The sequence below is a fragment of the Branchiostoma lanceolatum genome, chromosome 1 (genome assembly GCF_035083965.1).
Source record: "Branchiostoma lanceolatum isolate klBraLanc5 chromosome 1, klBraLanc5.hap2, whole genome shotgun sequence".
In the NCBI taxonomy this organism is placed as follows: Eukaryota; Metazoa; Chordata; class Leptocardii; order Amphioxiformes; family Branchiostomatidae; genus Branchiostoma; species Branchiostoma lanceolatum.
The window spans coordinates 5,108,116-5,123,827 of NC_089722.1; the positions used below are offsets into that span (position 1 = coordinate 5,108,116).

General features: G+C 45.2%; 1 protein-coding gene across 1 annotated transcript in view; it reads left to right on the forward strand.

The window, feature by feature from the left end:
• The first annotated feature begins 5,252 nt into the window (after positions 1–5,252).
• The window catches only part of LOC136430582 (transforming growth factor-beta-induced protein ig-h3-like), a 31,546-nt gene continuing 21,086 nt past the window's right edge, over positions 5,253–15,712 (forward strand). The window contains exons 1-2 of the mRNA XM_066421323.1: positions 5,253–5,492; positions 7,269–7,367. Coding sequence (XP_066277420.1) covers positions 5,380–5,492; positions 7,269–7,367 — 212 coding nt within the window. The 5' untranslated portion in view covers positions 5,253–5,379. The remainder of the gene's footprint in view (positions 5,493–7,268; positions 7,368–15,712) is intronic.

The following is a 15,712-nucleotide window of genomic DNA, read 5'->3' on the forward strand; positions in this document are numbered from 1 at the left end:
GGAATGGGTTCGAATCTTCTGACATACCCCGTTGACGTTGTGCCCTCTGGAAACGCAAGTTACACAGGTTCCCTTACTTCACTCAGTATTCAAAATGGAGGTACCCTTGTAAAAATGAGGACCAAGCTTCGGTTAGGGACGTCCCTCGGATAGGACGTTAACTGAAAGCCCCATGTTTGAGGAGAGCCACACCTCGGGCACGTGAAGGAACACTTATCGACAAGAGTAGGGGTTCTTCCCGGTGTGAATGGATCAAATAAGTCCGTCCGGATATGCAACTTGTATTCTTCAGTACAAACCTGGTGTGTTACGCCATGAGGCGGTTAACCAGGGTTATAAGCAATACAAACAAACGCTACACAAGACTCCCCTGCGAATGTACGGATAATTATCTTATCTTTCATACCACACTCACATGAAACCTGTTGCTTTGTTTACTACCTAACGTTAATACTGTTAATATGTTTTCTTCCCCTGTGTTAGTTAATTACCAGATTCCAGTATCCCATCTGTGCCGCTAATTAGTATCATTATGATCCTCTAAACACTGATTTACGTTTTAGCACTTAAGTCTTACATTTATAAATAACATACATTTTCAAGATTGTGTGTGTTTAATTTCAATGTCCAGTTGAGCGTGTATTGTTCCTGTCAGCAAAGCTAGTCCTCAGTAAAAGCCACTGGCTAGTCGGCAGCTCTAGCTGAACATATATGCTCCTCACGGTTGAACTCGTAAGATGAGAAAGTAAATAGAATTAAGAATGGATTAACTTTCTTATTATTTCTCACATGTACATTGTGAAGAATAAACTAGATACGATCTTGATTCTTGACGTAAACCGCAAGTAGCGTAATTATTCCTGTTCTAATCTCTGAGCCTTTTGAAAAACCCAGCTTGAGGTTGATGTATAAAACATGGGCTGATAATCCCCGAAATCTGGGGAATACTTTCACAACAGCGTTCGTTATCTCCTGGTGCGTGTCTCGTATCGATAAGGAAAAGCAGTTCGTCGCCATGGAAACCCTAATCCGGTATGTCGCTCAAATCCTTATTGATACATATGATAGATCCATTGATCAGTTCTTTGTGTAATGTTCGTTGATTTCCCTGCTGTCGTTCATGCTGTCAAATAACTGGGCCGGTGTGAGAAGTGCCACTAGGACAAACAATATGCAAATACATGCCCGTAGGCTACACGTAATTGCTAGAGTACATACAGAAACAATAACGTACAAAGTTAACAAAGATCTATTCTGTATGTTTCAGTATATTTCGCACCGAGGCGCACCCGCGTACTTTGTATAATTGTGATGGGTTCTTTAACAACGTGCTTTTGTATGGATTTTCCTCAAATTTTAATGATTCTATGTCATACCTGAAATACGTTTTGGTGATGGCAAACAGATGTACAACTTGAACCTGTCGATGTTTTGGGACTGCCGCTTTCTCATGTGTGCAATGGAAGCCTAATTCCCACTCAAAGAAAGAAAGAAACAAACAAACAGTAAAACATAAGCACCTGAGAAGTTTGGTGATGACAAACAGATGTACTGTATAAATTGAAACGCTGTCTGCCCATTCACACAGGCACAATCCCTTAAACATTTTCATCTTAGCGAAGGTTGAAAAGCGCGTGACATTTTTTGTGACGGAAAACAGACCAATAACTTGAGCCTGCCGCTATCAGAGATCACCGCCTCCCCTCTATCCTGTGTAAGCCTAACCGCTGCTCCTGCTATCTGTCTTTCTCCTCCCGATAAGCCTTCCCAGTCTGTACGCAGATACCAATGCCGCCCCGTGTATATCAGCCTGGTAACCATGCCGCCGTGAGCTCGTCCCTATCTCTGCGGTGCTGGGAGCGTTGTCCGCCCACCCGGTTCATCAGAGCCGGCGGGGATTTCTTACCAAGTTAGTTTGAGTTCACTACTGGCGGTAGCTCGAAAGGCCCTCTGTTAAGATATAGGCTGCCAGAAACAGGCCTGTGCTTAGCAGACTGGGCCCAGTAAAACACCCCTATATATAGGGCCTAGAAAAAAAAGGTTGTGTTTCCGGTTACCTTTTTTTTTTAATGATCGCTGGCAAGGAACATTAAATTTCTGATCTGACATCTAAATCATGATATTAAGAATAGACTTGTTGTATTTCACTCATAACAGCCAACAGATTAAAGCTTGATAAAAAATGTATATCTTCAAATATAACTTAATGATAAGGTATGTTGAAAAAACCAATGTCCTGGTGATTTTCACTCACATTAACAACTGTTTTGTTGTATCTCTTCGTCCAAAATCTAAAACAAAAGGATGTAAAAAAAATGAGAATCCCTACCAACCGACCCTTATTTCATATGGTCCGTTATCACAACATTGCTAGGCCTATAAGCCGACAAGTGGAGAATGGGGACCAGGCTACATGTATACAGTCAGTACAACCCGGAGACTCTGATGGGCAGATATCTGCGGCGCGTCGCGAAGTCTCGATAGCGTCAGCGACTCAGCGATATCACTGTCTGTCACACGTTCACACGCGAATGAGGCAGCTTCTGGGGTCCCGTGATAGCTAGCAGGATTGTGGGTTTGAACTTGACATTGGACCTGTCAATCCTGAACCATATCTATGTTGGCCATGATCGGATACAAACGGCAGCGAGGACATTACTTCACTCTGGTGTGGAAAATACTTCTAACTTCGGCTGGTCAGGTAAGAGGTTAGCCTCTACCAGGCTCCACAGGTCGCTGGAAAAATCCCTAGGTCGCAAACTGTACTCCCTGGCCATCTAACTCCTCTGTTATGTTATCTGTCTATTTGGCGAATTTTTCCAGCGACATGTGCAGCCTGGTAGAGGCTAGTATAAAAAGGTGGTGGAAGGAAAGAGATGGGCTCCGCCGTCCAATTCCGTGCCCTAATTACAGCGGATTAATAACCCACTGCCTTTACAGCCTAACAATGCAAACACGTTTGGTACTTTACCTTTGTTACCTTTAGTTACCCATCCAATACCTCATTTCCGCTTCCGGTCTCACGGGCAAAGCATGACGGGCAGAGTTACCCAGAAATGTGCCCAAGGCCAACCAGAACTGTGACGTCAGTTCACAGTCACGTGCGGCATGGTTACAGCGAGTGACCTTGATCTCAGGTGAAATTAGTGAATGAAAAATGCCGATGAAGCAATCACATCATATTAGGTAGGACTAGACAAAGCTTTGAAACATTCCATAGAATTAAATAACTAGACACACCGATGTCAGGACTACACCACAGTGGTTAATACGGAAGTACTTGTTTAAACCAAAAAGGTATAAAGGAAGTTGAATGAACCCGCAATGGCCACACTTACGGACTTTAAGGGGAGGGGGGCGTACCCGCAGCAAATTACATTTAAAGGCAAATCAATCTCTACGGCGGAATAAAATTACAAGATTACTTTCGGACGTTTTGATTTACAGCTATCGCTCTTCTCTAGCATCATATGCACTAGAATGAACTGGCATAACAAATCCATACTGCAGTAAAAGCCGGTTGAACATGTTAAAGTCACTATCTCGTAAGGACCGTGTGCAAATGTCACTCAGCACATGTTTCTTCACAGAAGGTCGCCGGAAATGAGTCATACAGGTTTGCCCCGGGCTTATATGGTATCAGTGTCTGTCTGGGTTTCACGGGTCGTTTGCGTTCGGCCAGCGGTCTGAGCCATGCTAGCCCACAATTCATTTCTTTTGGAGGGGGGAGGCCACAAGGAAGCGAGTACCGCCAACGCTTTGTGCTAAATTCAGGAAGGCACCGGTTATTATAATTGTAAATTTGGTAGGCTGTCTTTTCTTTACGATACTCAGGCGCCCGTTACGCTCATTTGCACACGAACACGCTCAACGTTGTATTTGAGCGATCTAGCCAAGACTTTGTGTAATTAAGACTGCTGATTACGTTGTACATAAAAGGGCATGCAAGTCCCCTTTGCTGACGCCTTGGCCTGGTGTCAACTCACTGTCCAAATAGCTTAAGACGAGAGCACGTGCTCAAACCCGCCCCCATAAGATAAGACGAAAAAAAGGAAAGCTGAAAAACGCTTTGCCGAATATCTTTACATCTGCTTCGAGCTCATGTAGTGCTCCCTGGTGTCAGCTATGTGTGAAGACATCATTAGGCTGACTAGGCTTACCGACAGGTCTCCTTTCTTTACCCACAGTGATACGGATCTTTATAGCTTTGCTTTGGAGCTTTGCTTATCATAGTGAGCTGTTAATGCTTCCCAATCACTCCACTGGTGCCGTGGGGTTCATGTCACCCGTGGTGGTGTGATGTCAGTAGTTATAGTTAAAGTACCCCAGACGTCTTGATAAGACGCAGAGTGGTGGCGCATATCTCCATTTCTGTAGCCCTTAGGCCACATATATGTGCAAGTCACTACAGCAGGGGGCTGGTCCGCTGGTAGTTATGTGTGTTTAACTTCCGTACCCTTTCCCAAATGCTGGGTGCTAAGCAGAGAAAGCAGTATGTACCATTTTTAGAGTCTTTGGTATGACCCGGCCATTGCATCGGTATTTATAGCGTCTTATAGCGTTATCCCTAAAATCCGCTTCAAACGCGGAAAAGAACACGATAACAGTAGGTGTCCGCCTTGCGCGCGGTGCAAATAGCGGCTAAGCCTCCACCAGGCCTTCCTAAGGGGTATGGATAGTAGATTTCTGCATATACAGGGAGATTAATTGAAAAGTGAGTTCGCGGTGAGGGCCACATTTTCACCATGGTTGCACACTAAATGGCAAGCTATTCAGTCTATTTGGAAAATTTCTACAATGTTCCAGCCACGTATGGAGTCAGGAACCTATAGCTAGGTGCTCTGAACTCACGCGCGCCGTGTTTAATATCATATGGAAACTCCGGACTGCAAAATAACCCAAACAGCTGGAAAGTTACCACCTCCCACATCTGCTTGGATACGAAGCCACCGTGATTTCTGTCTGCCTCATCGTCTCCAAGCAGATGTGGGGGGATCGTGATTGTTTTCAGACAGGCGTGGTTCCTTGACCGTACCGTCCGAACTGTTGGAGCAGTCTGGCCGCTACGAGACGTCATGACAGCCTTCCTTACATCTGCTTGGAGACCTTCCCTCCTTGGAAACTTTGACAGCGGCGGACAAACTTTTCCGTCACGTCCGTCCTCTTTACATCTGCTTGGAGACCTTGCCTCGTTGGAAACTTCGGCAGCAAACTTTTTGCGTCACGTGACGCGTGGCCCCGCCCCCCGGGAGGTTGGATATAAGGCTGGCTGGAGGCGGTTGTGTGCCACTTGACCGGAGTCCGCTGTCGTCAGACCGGGTTAAACACTCATTACTGCTCGTTCTGTGCTCGGTACGGTCCCGCTAGAACAGTCCCGCCATGCGTCCGATCATTCTCCTCGGCCTGGCCGCGCTCCTGCAGGCCGCGCACGCCCAGCGCCAGGTTAACTACAACGTGCTCTACAACTGGCAGGATAAAATACAAGACCAGGGGTGAGTAGCGAGTTCCACAAGCTTTCTTTCTGTCTCACGAAACTTTGTAAAGAAGAAGAAGAACATACTTTTGTTTGACGGTGTGCGAAACGCCACGTCAAGGCTGCTGTGTGCGAGCCGCCCGACACTAGGACAGTTGGAAGTGATTTGCGCGTCTCTAATTGTGTGTACTTGGACGAGCCATTGTTCCGGCTCGGGTTTCTGCCCCGTCCCCGCCACTAGCTCGTTAGTCGCTGACTGAGCGGGCTGGATTGCGCCCGGAGCGCGCCGTGTCTGTTTTCCCCGCCGACTGATTAGAGTTTTGTCACCCCAGTAAACAGCAGACAGCGGTTTGTTCGTCCAGACTTGAGTTTCCGCCAACTTTGCAACATGACCTTCTCCTAGTCGCGACACCCCAGATGCAGTGGTGTAGCGGCCGTCAGGTTCGCTACATCATCCCCTCGTTTGTGGTTTTCCGCCCGGTTTCCTATAGTCGCCTTATCTTCTGTTTGTCCAGTCTTTGGTCGCTGTTTTATCGTCTGTTTGTCTACGTTTGCCCCCTAATGACCCCTGAAAGATTGCATTGTGGCCTGGTGTGTTTGGCAAACTTCGGGCGCAGTTTGCTACAATTCGGTCCAGAGTTTGCTACATTGTGTCCGGCGTTATTTACGCCGTGATGAAGACAGACGGGCGGGAGGGTGAGTCAGCGGCTGGCCGGGAAGTCTGGAACAAATAAAAACAGCCGACCTTTCAAGTTTAAACCTGCGTCTCCTACTGTCGAGGACACCGGTGCCCCCGGGGGAGGGGGGGGGGTCAAGTCTTCCGACAATCCGGCATTCCCCAGCACTTGTTTTAACGCTTTTTGGATACCAGAACACCAAAGAAAAAAAATTTACAGAGAAGAGGATTATAAGATTTCGCCATTACTATAAAATCTGGCTGTCAACAGCTGCGCGTTTCCATAACGACCCAGCGCCGTGATAAGCATGCGTCATGCCGTTGCCTAGGGGACAAGCCGTTGCCATGGAGATATATCGCCTTGACTCCGAACATGTCAGCATTTCTTTTCTTAATCAAAGGAATTAATTAAGCCTTAATGAGATTTTCACGTCGATTTTGCATGTTCCCTCTGTCCCACTGTGCTCCGTCCCTTTCTTCAAAGCTGCAGCTTCGAAACTGGTTTTCAGAAATGTCGTACGACCAAATTTTCAACGGTATAAAATCAAACGGTCGTGGAATGTGTCGCACGGACCTCAGATGTCTCGTGACGGAGATTAATGGCGTAGATTCTAGTCGACGGTTGGTTCTGTTTTAGCCTCGCTAAAAGTCATTTTCCTGCGAATGTTTGCCTGAGCCTTAACTGCGCCCTGAACGTCTCAAGATAGGGACTAAACACGGCTTTCCTCAGTCCACCCAGGTGTTAAAATGGGTACCTAACTTCGGTTGGAGAGGTAGAATATGGTGGAAGAAGAGGGATGGGCTCCACCTTCCAATACTGTGCCCAGACACACTGTCCCTATGAGCCTTCCTTTACATTGTTGAACGTCTCTGATACCAACCTCTTGCATTTATTTACTCACAGTACAGTTATATTACCTCGCCCGAGTCGGCTGTTCCGGCATATCCATCAGAAGATCTTGTTCCCGCACACTACATGTTTTATGACAGTGGTGGTATATCTGCCACGTGATGCCGTTGATATAACCAGTATGCTTAAGTACGGCACCGTTTTATATCATATGTATCTTTTTATATCGCCATGAAAATCATTTGCTAACGATGGTTTCCACCCCGCAGCCCTAACGTGTGCGCCGTAGAAGAAGTCATGGGGACCAAGAAGCAGTACTGGACCAGCTGTCGGACCTTCTGGAACCGTCAGATATGCGAGAGACAAACGTGAGTACGACTTCAGACGTCTTTAAATACTCAAATACTACCAATATTACCATGGAGGTTAGAAATACGATAACATCCTTGTTCTGACGCTCTGGTCACGTTGATTCCTCAAGGGGATCCTTGAGGCCCCCTCACCACTAGGCGGCGATCGCAAATCTCAGATTTTCACCATTTAAAGTTAAATTTAGCATCATTAGGGATTGTTTTTATCTATATTATCTTCTATGACAAGACGCGTTATTTTGAAGTAGCGTAGACATTAATTTTGACATGATTAAAGAAATAAGACCTACCGAATGATAATTTTGACTTGACACATCAATCTTACAACTTATTCAAGCAGACGTTTAGAAATATATAAATGAAAGTGACAGATTTTAAACTACATACTAGTACGTTGGTTTTGAATTTACAATAGTTATCTGTGAATGATTTCATCAGGTTGGAGATAGACTACATAGTGATGTTCTTTATTCACAACCACGTGCGAATACGTGGTTGGGAATAAAGAACGTACTTTGCTTTGTACAATGGTTATTGTTTCAAACGGTACGCTTGTGGAAAACTGATAAATACGTTTACTGCAAATCAATCAATCATACGAAACAAGATGTTCTTCCCTGTGTGGATACGTTACACGTCTATAGTGTGCAATAATTTAGATTCTTTGGATAACTTATTCACTCCTTTGGTTATGCTACAATCAGTACTAAATATTCCATGGACACAGCGTACCTCTCTCAACTCAAATGAAACATTCCTCCACACCCCTTTGGCTGCGCACAAAAGAAGAAAGAAATTCTCCATATGGGCAGAATAATTTCCCATCGAAGGACAGATGTACAGCCACTGGGCCTGTCCTCGGGGGAACTTCCTAACAACTTGGAATTCTTCTCATTTGTCTGCTGCTCGTCCCCGGAGACTGTTGTCTATCCGTGTGGAGTGATTAGACTGCAGTTTGCTCCTTTAGAAACAAGACTTCCCTGCGAAACTCGCAGCCCAGTGGGACCGAGAAACCCAATACAATCGGTAATAACTAGGGCACAGCGCGCACCAGGAACCCTGTCTCAGCACAATCACATATCTGCACAACAACGGTGACCCGTATAGGCTGATGAATAGAGCTTGGAAGGGAGGAAAAGATCGATTGATTGTTTGGCGAAGTTTCCATTTTCTTCAGAAAGCCTTCCTCGTGGCCCCCTGTTCACTAGACCAAGACTAGACCGTCGGTTGAGCGACCATACAGCGACCAAAAGTGGATTTGCGTGATCCTTTATTTCATAATAAGAATATGGTGCAATATGTAAAAGTTTGGTTCAAACAAGGAGGTTAAAATAGGATTTTAACCTCCTTGGTTCAAATGACAACAAAACACACAAACCGTAAACTTATTTCCTCTTTTATCTATTTAATGTGCTGTCAGCGATCTGTCATTCAATCTCAGTGTCTGTAGTTCTCCGTTACGTTAGGCTGCGGTGCGTGTTGTAAGATGTAGGGGTACGTGTGGCTGCGGTGCGTGTTGTTGGGGGGGGGGGATGTGCCGCGGGGTGCGTGTGGCTGCGGTGCGTGTTGTTGGGGGGGGGGGGGGGGGTTGTTGGGGGGGGGGATGTGCCGCGGGGTGCGTGTGGCTGCGGTGCGTGTTGTCGGGGGGGGGGGGGGGGGTGCCGCGGGGTGCGTGTGGCTGCGGTGCGTGTTGTAAGATGGAGGAAGTGTTCAGCGCCCAAGGTTGTCCATACTTCTGCCTGACGTGAGGCGAATAGTCCACATTCCGGGCGGGTTAGACTGTTGGCTCGGACTCAGTTAGCTGTAAGGGGCTCGGGATGTCTCACTTTCGTCTTCAGCCCCGAAAAGTAGATGATCAATGAGGATCATGCATTACCTAAAAGATTTCTAGAAGAAGAAAAAAAGACAAACTAATGCTCGAAGTTTCCACGTAGGCAACAACGGCGCATCAGTTGTGATGTCGATTTATAGAAGTAGGTATCCATTGTGATGTAATGTTCACATTTCTGTGTCGTGTTGTGTCGTGGTGTACAAGATCAAAAAGGACATAAAGGGACGGGGGGGGGGAGTCGTGGATCTGAGTACAAAGTTCAAGGTCTGTAGGTTCTGAAACATGTCACCGTGGACTCTTATGGAGATTCTTCATGACCAGTGCAGCCACTCTGTTCAGTGGACATACTAATTCGCCAACTACCTTCCACCATTTCATCCCCACTTCAGTCTGGCGCCCTTTCCTCTCGCCAAAGCCATCCTATCGCTCCCTATTGTCTACTCTCCAAGCAGATGTTGGTGGGGAAGATTGTGACCTTTTCGATCCTTTTTATCCTGTATGTGCCCCGTTTTCTATCGGCTCTCCCCACTAAGAGCAGACTGAAATCGAGGAATACAACAAAAGGTCACAGTCTTCCCCACTAACCTCTGCTTGGAGAGTACCCATTGTCGACAGGAAAGCCCAGTTGAGCCTAGCTCCACGAGTGGCTAGTACCTACCGCCTCCCAGACAGATAGATATCCCTGACTTCCTGTTTTGGTGGATAGGGACATGCGATAGCGGCGAATAGCCTCACCAGCAGAACCTGCACTTACATGTGCCGGTCACAGATTGTTTCCGATGACTCAAGAGAGAGAGAGAGATACATTTTCACACATACATGTATATATATATATATAGAGAGAGAGAGAGAGAGAGAGAGAGACATGTACATAATTATATATATATATAGAGAGAGAGAGAGAGAGAGAGAGAGAGATACATATACACACACACATATATAGACAGGGAGATAAATAGACAGACTTACACACACACACACACACACACACACACACACACACACACGCACGCACGCGCGCGCGCGCGCGCGCGTTGGAAAAGATAGGGGAGAGAGAGCATATTCCAGTAACTCCAACAAATGTCTTCAAGTCTATTCCCAAAACAAACTGACAGAGATAGACACGTGAGTGACACTGTGATTCTAAGTCCAGCGTAGATTGCGAGCGATGGAGGTCACTATCATACATCCCCAGGCGGGGTAGTTTACCTGTGGGATCAGCGGTACTCCGTTATACAGATAGGTAACCCGCGTGCTTAGTGTGATTTAGGGCCCTGCAACACGAAGCTGATACCGTATCCAACTCGGATTTGTACGTACATCCATCAGCCTTCAACCAGCACTGCCCCAGAACGAAATGTGCATACGCGGGACTCAGGGCGATCAGCATTACTCTCCAAGCAGAGGAGTGGTTCCGGCTGGTTTGTGACGTGTTTTAGGCGTTTTTGTCGGGCTTTCTCCTTTGTCTTTTTTTTCCGTCTCTATAAACCACAAGAGACAAAAAACATGACAAAGTAGATAGTCCGACAAAAACGCCTACAAGCACGTCAAAAACAGCCGGAACCACTCCTCTGCTTTGAGAAGAGATCAGCATGGCTGGTGTATTTCTGGTATTTATCAATAATCAGGGGTAAAGTCGACTGTTAATGATAACTAGACACCCTTTCACCCTAGATTAGCATGGTACCTCGGTTGCAACGCGTTATCAGGCATGTACAGAAGTTGTTTTGTCGTTACGATAGAATTCTGTTTCGTGTTTGGCCAACGTTGCATAAGAGTTTTGTCAGTTGCTTACATTATCTTTTCCGTCATAGCAGTTGGAAACTATAGAAGGGACATCATAGGTCAATTTCTCTATAAATCATTCCAAAAGCGAGACAGAATTACCCATACATGACTGTAATGTAACCCATAGTATCAATGATATTTTGTAGTTAGAATTGGATGGTCAGTACTGGTATCCTAAGTAAGTAAGTAAGTTAGAATTGTAGGATAGATTTGCCTTGCAGTATTGTTGATTTAATGTCATACATTGTACCATGCACTATTGTTGAGCAATTAAATTTCATTCATTCATTCCTTATAAATATACGCGAATACGAGCTTATACGATACGTTCTGTCTAAGTGCTGACTGCACCAGCCATGCTGTTCCATATGCACGCCCGCTGGCGTTGCTGCCAGTCCTCATTACTGCAGGCTGGTGTGAGTATTACAACTCGGCAGCGGACGGGAGGTGCGGACCTTGATCCGTCGGGAGCCGCCATCTGATTCTTAGATAAGAAGTTAACAAACAGGTAACGTTACGGGTTAGGTGGGGTTACAATTACTTTTCTTGGCAGCGGGATGTGAGAGCTGGCGCTGCTGGCTTCCGTCTCGGAAACGGTCGGTTCCATATCGCAGAATGGTACATTATAGTTTAAGTGTATTAGCACGGTCCGTCAATACCGTGATGTTTCATGACCTATAGGATTAGGGTTTTAGGAGTAAGCTTTCTGACACAGGTTGGAACCCAAGCTGGTGCACATTCCTTTTTTTACAAATTTTTGAAATACTGCCGCACGTTTTTAGTTAAAATGCTGCTTTCAATACGTTTTTTCTTTTTGTCAGATTTTTGCGTTCTTGCCAAAGTTATGATCTGTCGGATATACATTGTCTTGTAGGGTCGGTAGACTTTCCCCCTTACCCATACTGCTTTTCGGCGCTTCCACGGTCTCACTGACAAAAATAGCAGCACCGTGGAATAAGACAATACTGTACTGCGTGTACACACACAGTATTGTGCAATGTTGAAAAGTATAGGGGGAACTAAATGTCTCATTGTCCCTTTTGGAACCCACCGAAAAGAGTAGGAATCCATCCGAATGTAAGTGGATCAAGCTTAACATAAAAATGTACAGTCTGGTCTACGGGTTGACTCCTTAAATATGATAGTCACCTGTTATGTCAATCTTTCCAATACTGTGATGAATCTCAATAGATGAATGCAATGTTCATCTCTGTTTGTTCAGCCCATGGAAACCATTCATCAAAACCTTTGCAGCAAAGCATCGCGACGTTAGCATCTCATGTCGTCACACCGCCAGACGGGTCCACCTCCCGATCCTATTTTCCTCGGACAGAATCCCCGGCAGGTTCTTTAGTAGACACGTCAGTCCCGGCTGCGGCCAGCTGTTTGGAATTTACCCAAAATAGATCCGGTATCACAACACAAGGACGGCAGCAAGTTCAAACAAAGAACAACGGTTTTGTTTTAGCTTCTTGTCAAGTGGAAAATCATACTCATATAAACAATTTTTGAAATAAGTTATCTTCATGTTCATATCTAGATCTGTATGATCAGAAGTCGTCATCATGCTGAAACCGTTGCCATGGGAATGGATGATTCTCCGTGCTGAGGCCGTTGCCATGGTAATTGATAAATCTCCAGGTTGAAATCGTTGCCATGGGAACGGATAATTCTCCAGGCTGAAAGTGTATGTTGCCATGGGAATGTATAATTCTTCATGTTGAAACCATTGCTATGAAGATTGATATTTCTCCAGACGTAACGAGTGTGACTAATTAATGTGAGCCGAGATGCGCCATTTCCGTTTGTAAACCGACCTGCACTACCGGGTTAAAGGTCGCGCAGATGAATGAGGTGTTCTGTTCCAAACGGGGCGACTCTGACGGAGGGCGGCGGGAATTAACGACCTGACTTCACGCCGATAACTATCGGCTCCGCAGGTACATTTCTGGACAGGGGAACAACAAGAGGAATCTGGTGATCTCCGAGAAAGTTTGCTCTTTATTGGCTTTATTCCGATGTCATAAGTAATAATAATGGACATCCGACGGCCCATTTTGGAACACGGACTTCTTTGCAGTTGTAGATGTACTGAATTGATGAGGATATCAATTTCATTCCTAATGTTCATTAAGGCAAGTAACCAGACAAATAAAATAGCTCACGACAACGCTGAGCACGTAGCTACTCTAATCTATTTGAACACTAGAGCTAACTACCTAGATCTAGACTTGATCCCTCTTACAGTCTTAACCCCCCCCCCCCTCTCACCGGACCCGCGGCACGCTGGCGGCGTCGCTGCGACTGATTGAATTGACAAAGCACTCAACGGATTTCATCTACAAAAACGAATCTTTTTTAGCGAAGCCTTAGGGGCAAGCTTAATAGTATACTTTACGCCCGATTTGCAAGAATTCCCAGAATTCCACAGGAATGTCAGGAATCCGTCCGGCAAACTCTGTGGATGCCCTCCTGTCACTTGATACCTCATTAGCACGTCTGGCATCCAGGCACTCAGCTGTCGATGACAGATGACCTACTTTTACGTTGTGTCCGATTTCGTACTGTCCGGAGTGTGTCAGGGAGTTCACCGAATCTAGTATTCTAGCTTTGAAAAGGGTTTACACATCCCAGTTGATCTATTATCACAAAAACATGCTGAACATCATGCCTCCCACCAAAAAACCTCTGTGAAAACCAAAACTTGAGGAGATCCAAGCATATAAAGAAAGTTTAAAACGGAATGAAAAATAACTTGGGTTACCGCTTGGGCAGTCTACACAGTGAACGCCTTACGGGGAGGCGTGCGGTGTCGGAAAAACAACAGTAGCTCCTCGAAAACACATCCTACAGAGCTAGAATAACAACCAAAACGATCATAGGAGCCCCAGCAGATTTTCTAAACTTCCGGCCTAGTTTCTCACTCCACCTATCCAACAATGCCAGAGAAAAAAGACACTACAACGGGAGTGTACTCCGGCCTTTCCACATATGCTAGGAACTCCTCGAGTTACATGATGCCTTTCTATATCTGCTTGGCAGATGCCTTTCTGATTTCTAAGTGCGTTTTGCACAATATTATGGCAGAACTAAGATCTAGAGTGCTACGTTGGTACTTTCCTTACAGTGAAGTAAGATCAATCCAGACACCTTCGCTATGACAATAATTTTTAATTGCCACACTTATTAAAGCTTAGTGTGGTTTTGATTATTTTGGTCATACTTGTACGTCTTGAATGATATTCCCATTATAAAGTCAAGGGTAATGCAAATCCAGTTTAGGACGCAGCGACGCCGCCAGCGTGCCACGGGTCCAGTGAGAGGGCGGCTTAAGACGGCTTGTCTGGCAGCTTGAAATCCGGATATCCATAGCAGAGCTACGAATATTCAGTTATTTCAATCTCTGACTATTTTGCGCGGTTTCTTAACAATCACAGATCCGCTGATTTGGTAATAGTCACAGCCCTCTCGTATGTTGCGCAGGGATTAAGCACAGTCAGGATGGATTTGTGAACACAAACGCTTTCGCCAAGAACATAGTCTATGGCGTTAGAAAGGGACGCTTTATTAACGACAAAAGGCACATAGACTTACGTAGGGTCAAATACAAAATATTACTATTTTATATCATATGTTATGAATCTAAAGATTTTACTTTAGAATGATAGAAAATACTGGAAGCTAGAATGTGTGTACGGCTGTACTGTCGCTCTATCTAGTATGAAACATGATGAGGATAAAATTCTAATTATTAGACGATATGGGCTAAGTAAATATGCAATATAAAACTATATGCGATGATTTCTTATACAGCTATAAACGTTTCATACATTATATACAACATTATCTATTATGTCCTTGTTTAGCTCTTATGTGTCCAGCAAGACTTCTGTTCAATCACGGATCCACTGATTTCTTAGATGTCACACCAGAGAGTCATGGCGTGCCTCAAAAACTGTATCCCAGGTATCCCGTCCGGCTACACCCCGGCCCACCGCACAGCCCACCACACAGCCTCACCTTTGGACGGGTTAAACAGCGTCTAGACAGGTTCCTTTGTTTCCTGCCACAAGTCGAGTACTTGTTGTGATCAGTGCTGGCGGACCGCTGCCCCTCGCCCGGCCCCATGATTGATCCGTCCGAACCTTTGTCCCCGATGTACAGGGCCAACCTGTTATAACAAAAATACCAAACAATGCAGGGTTCATCTGTTTCATGAGACTCGATACCACAAGCGGATTTGAATGCAACTCTAGATTTGAGAACTCTCATGATTACAAAATAGGAAAATGCATAAAATACCGCTTTTATATTAGAAAAAAACACTGCCCCGTTTAGACCTGTCCATTTTATACAAAATATCAGCGATTTATCCATGTTAGCCAAGGTTTATTTTGTATTTCTATTTTCTCGTTTATAGATGACCAAGCGAAAGTCACTGTACGTTTTGTTGTCTCAATAAGGCTTCTATGATAATCCCTTTTTTATGAGCATCGATTCAGATTGAAGAATCAAATTAACCACAAACTAGAATTCAAAGCAGCGAAAAAAAATGTTAAGTTTAACGCCATCTCGGTACATCGGAAATTAATGAAAATTGAAAGATCTATAGGAGCAAAAATGACCTTGCTGTTAGCTAAGCGGCGTTACCGATAATTGCGGAGGTATCATGTTGGCGTGGAATTGTCGTGCTCCGGGGACCTGTTGGATTCGATCTTTTGTA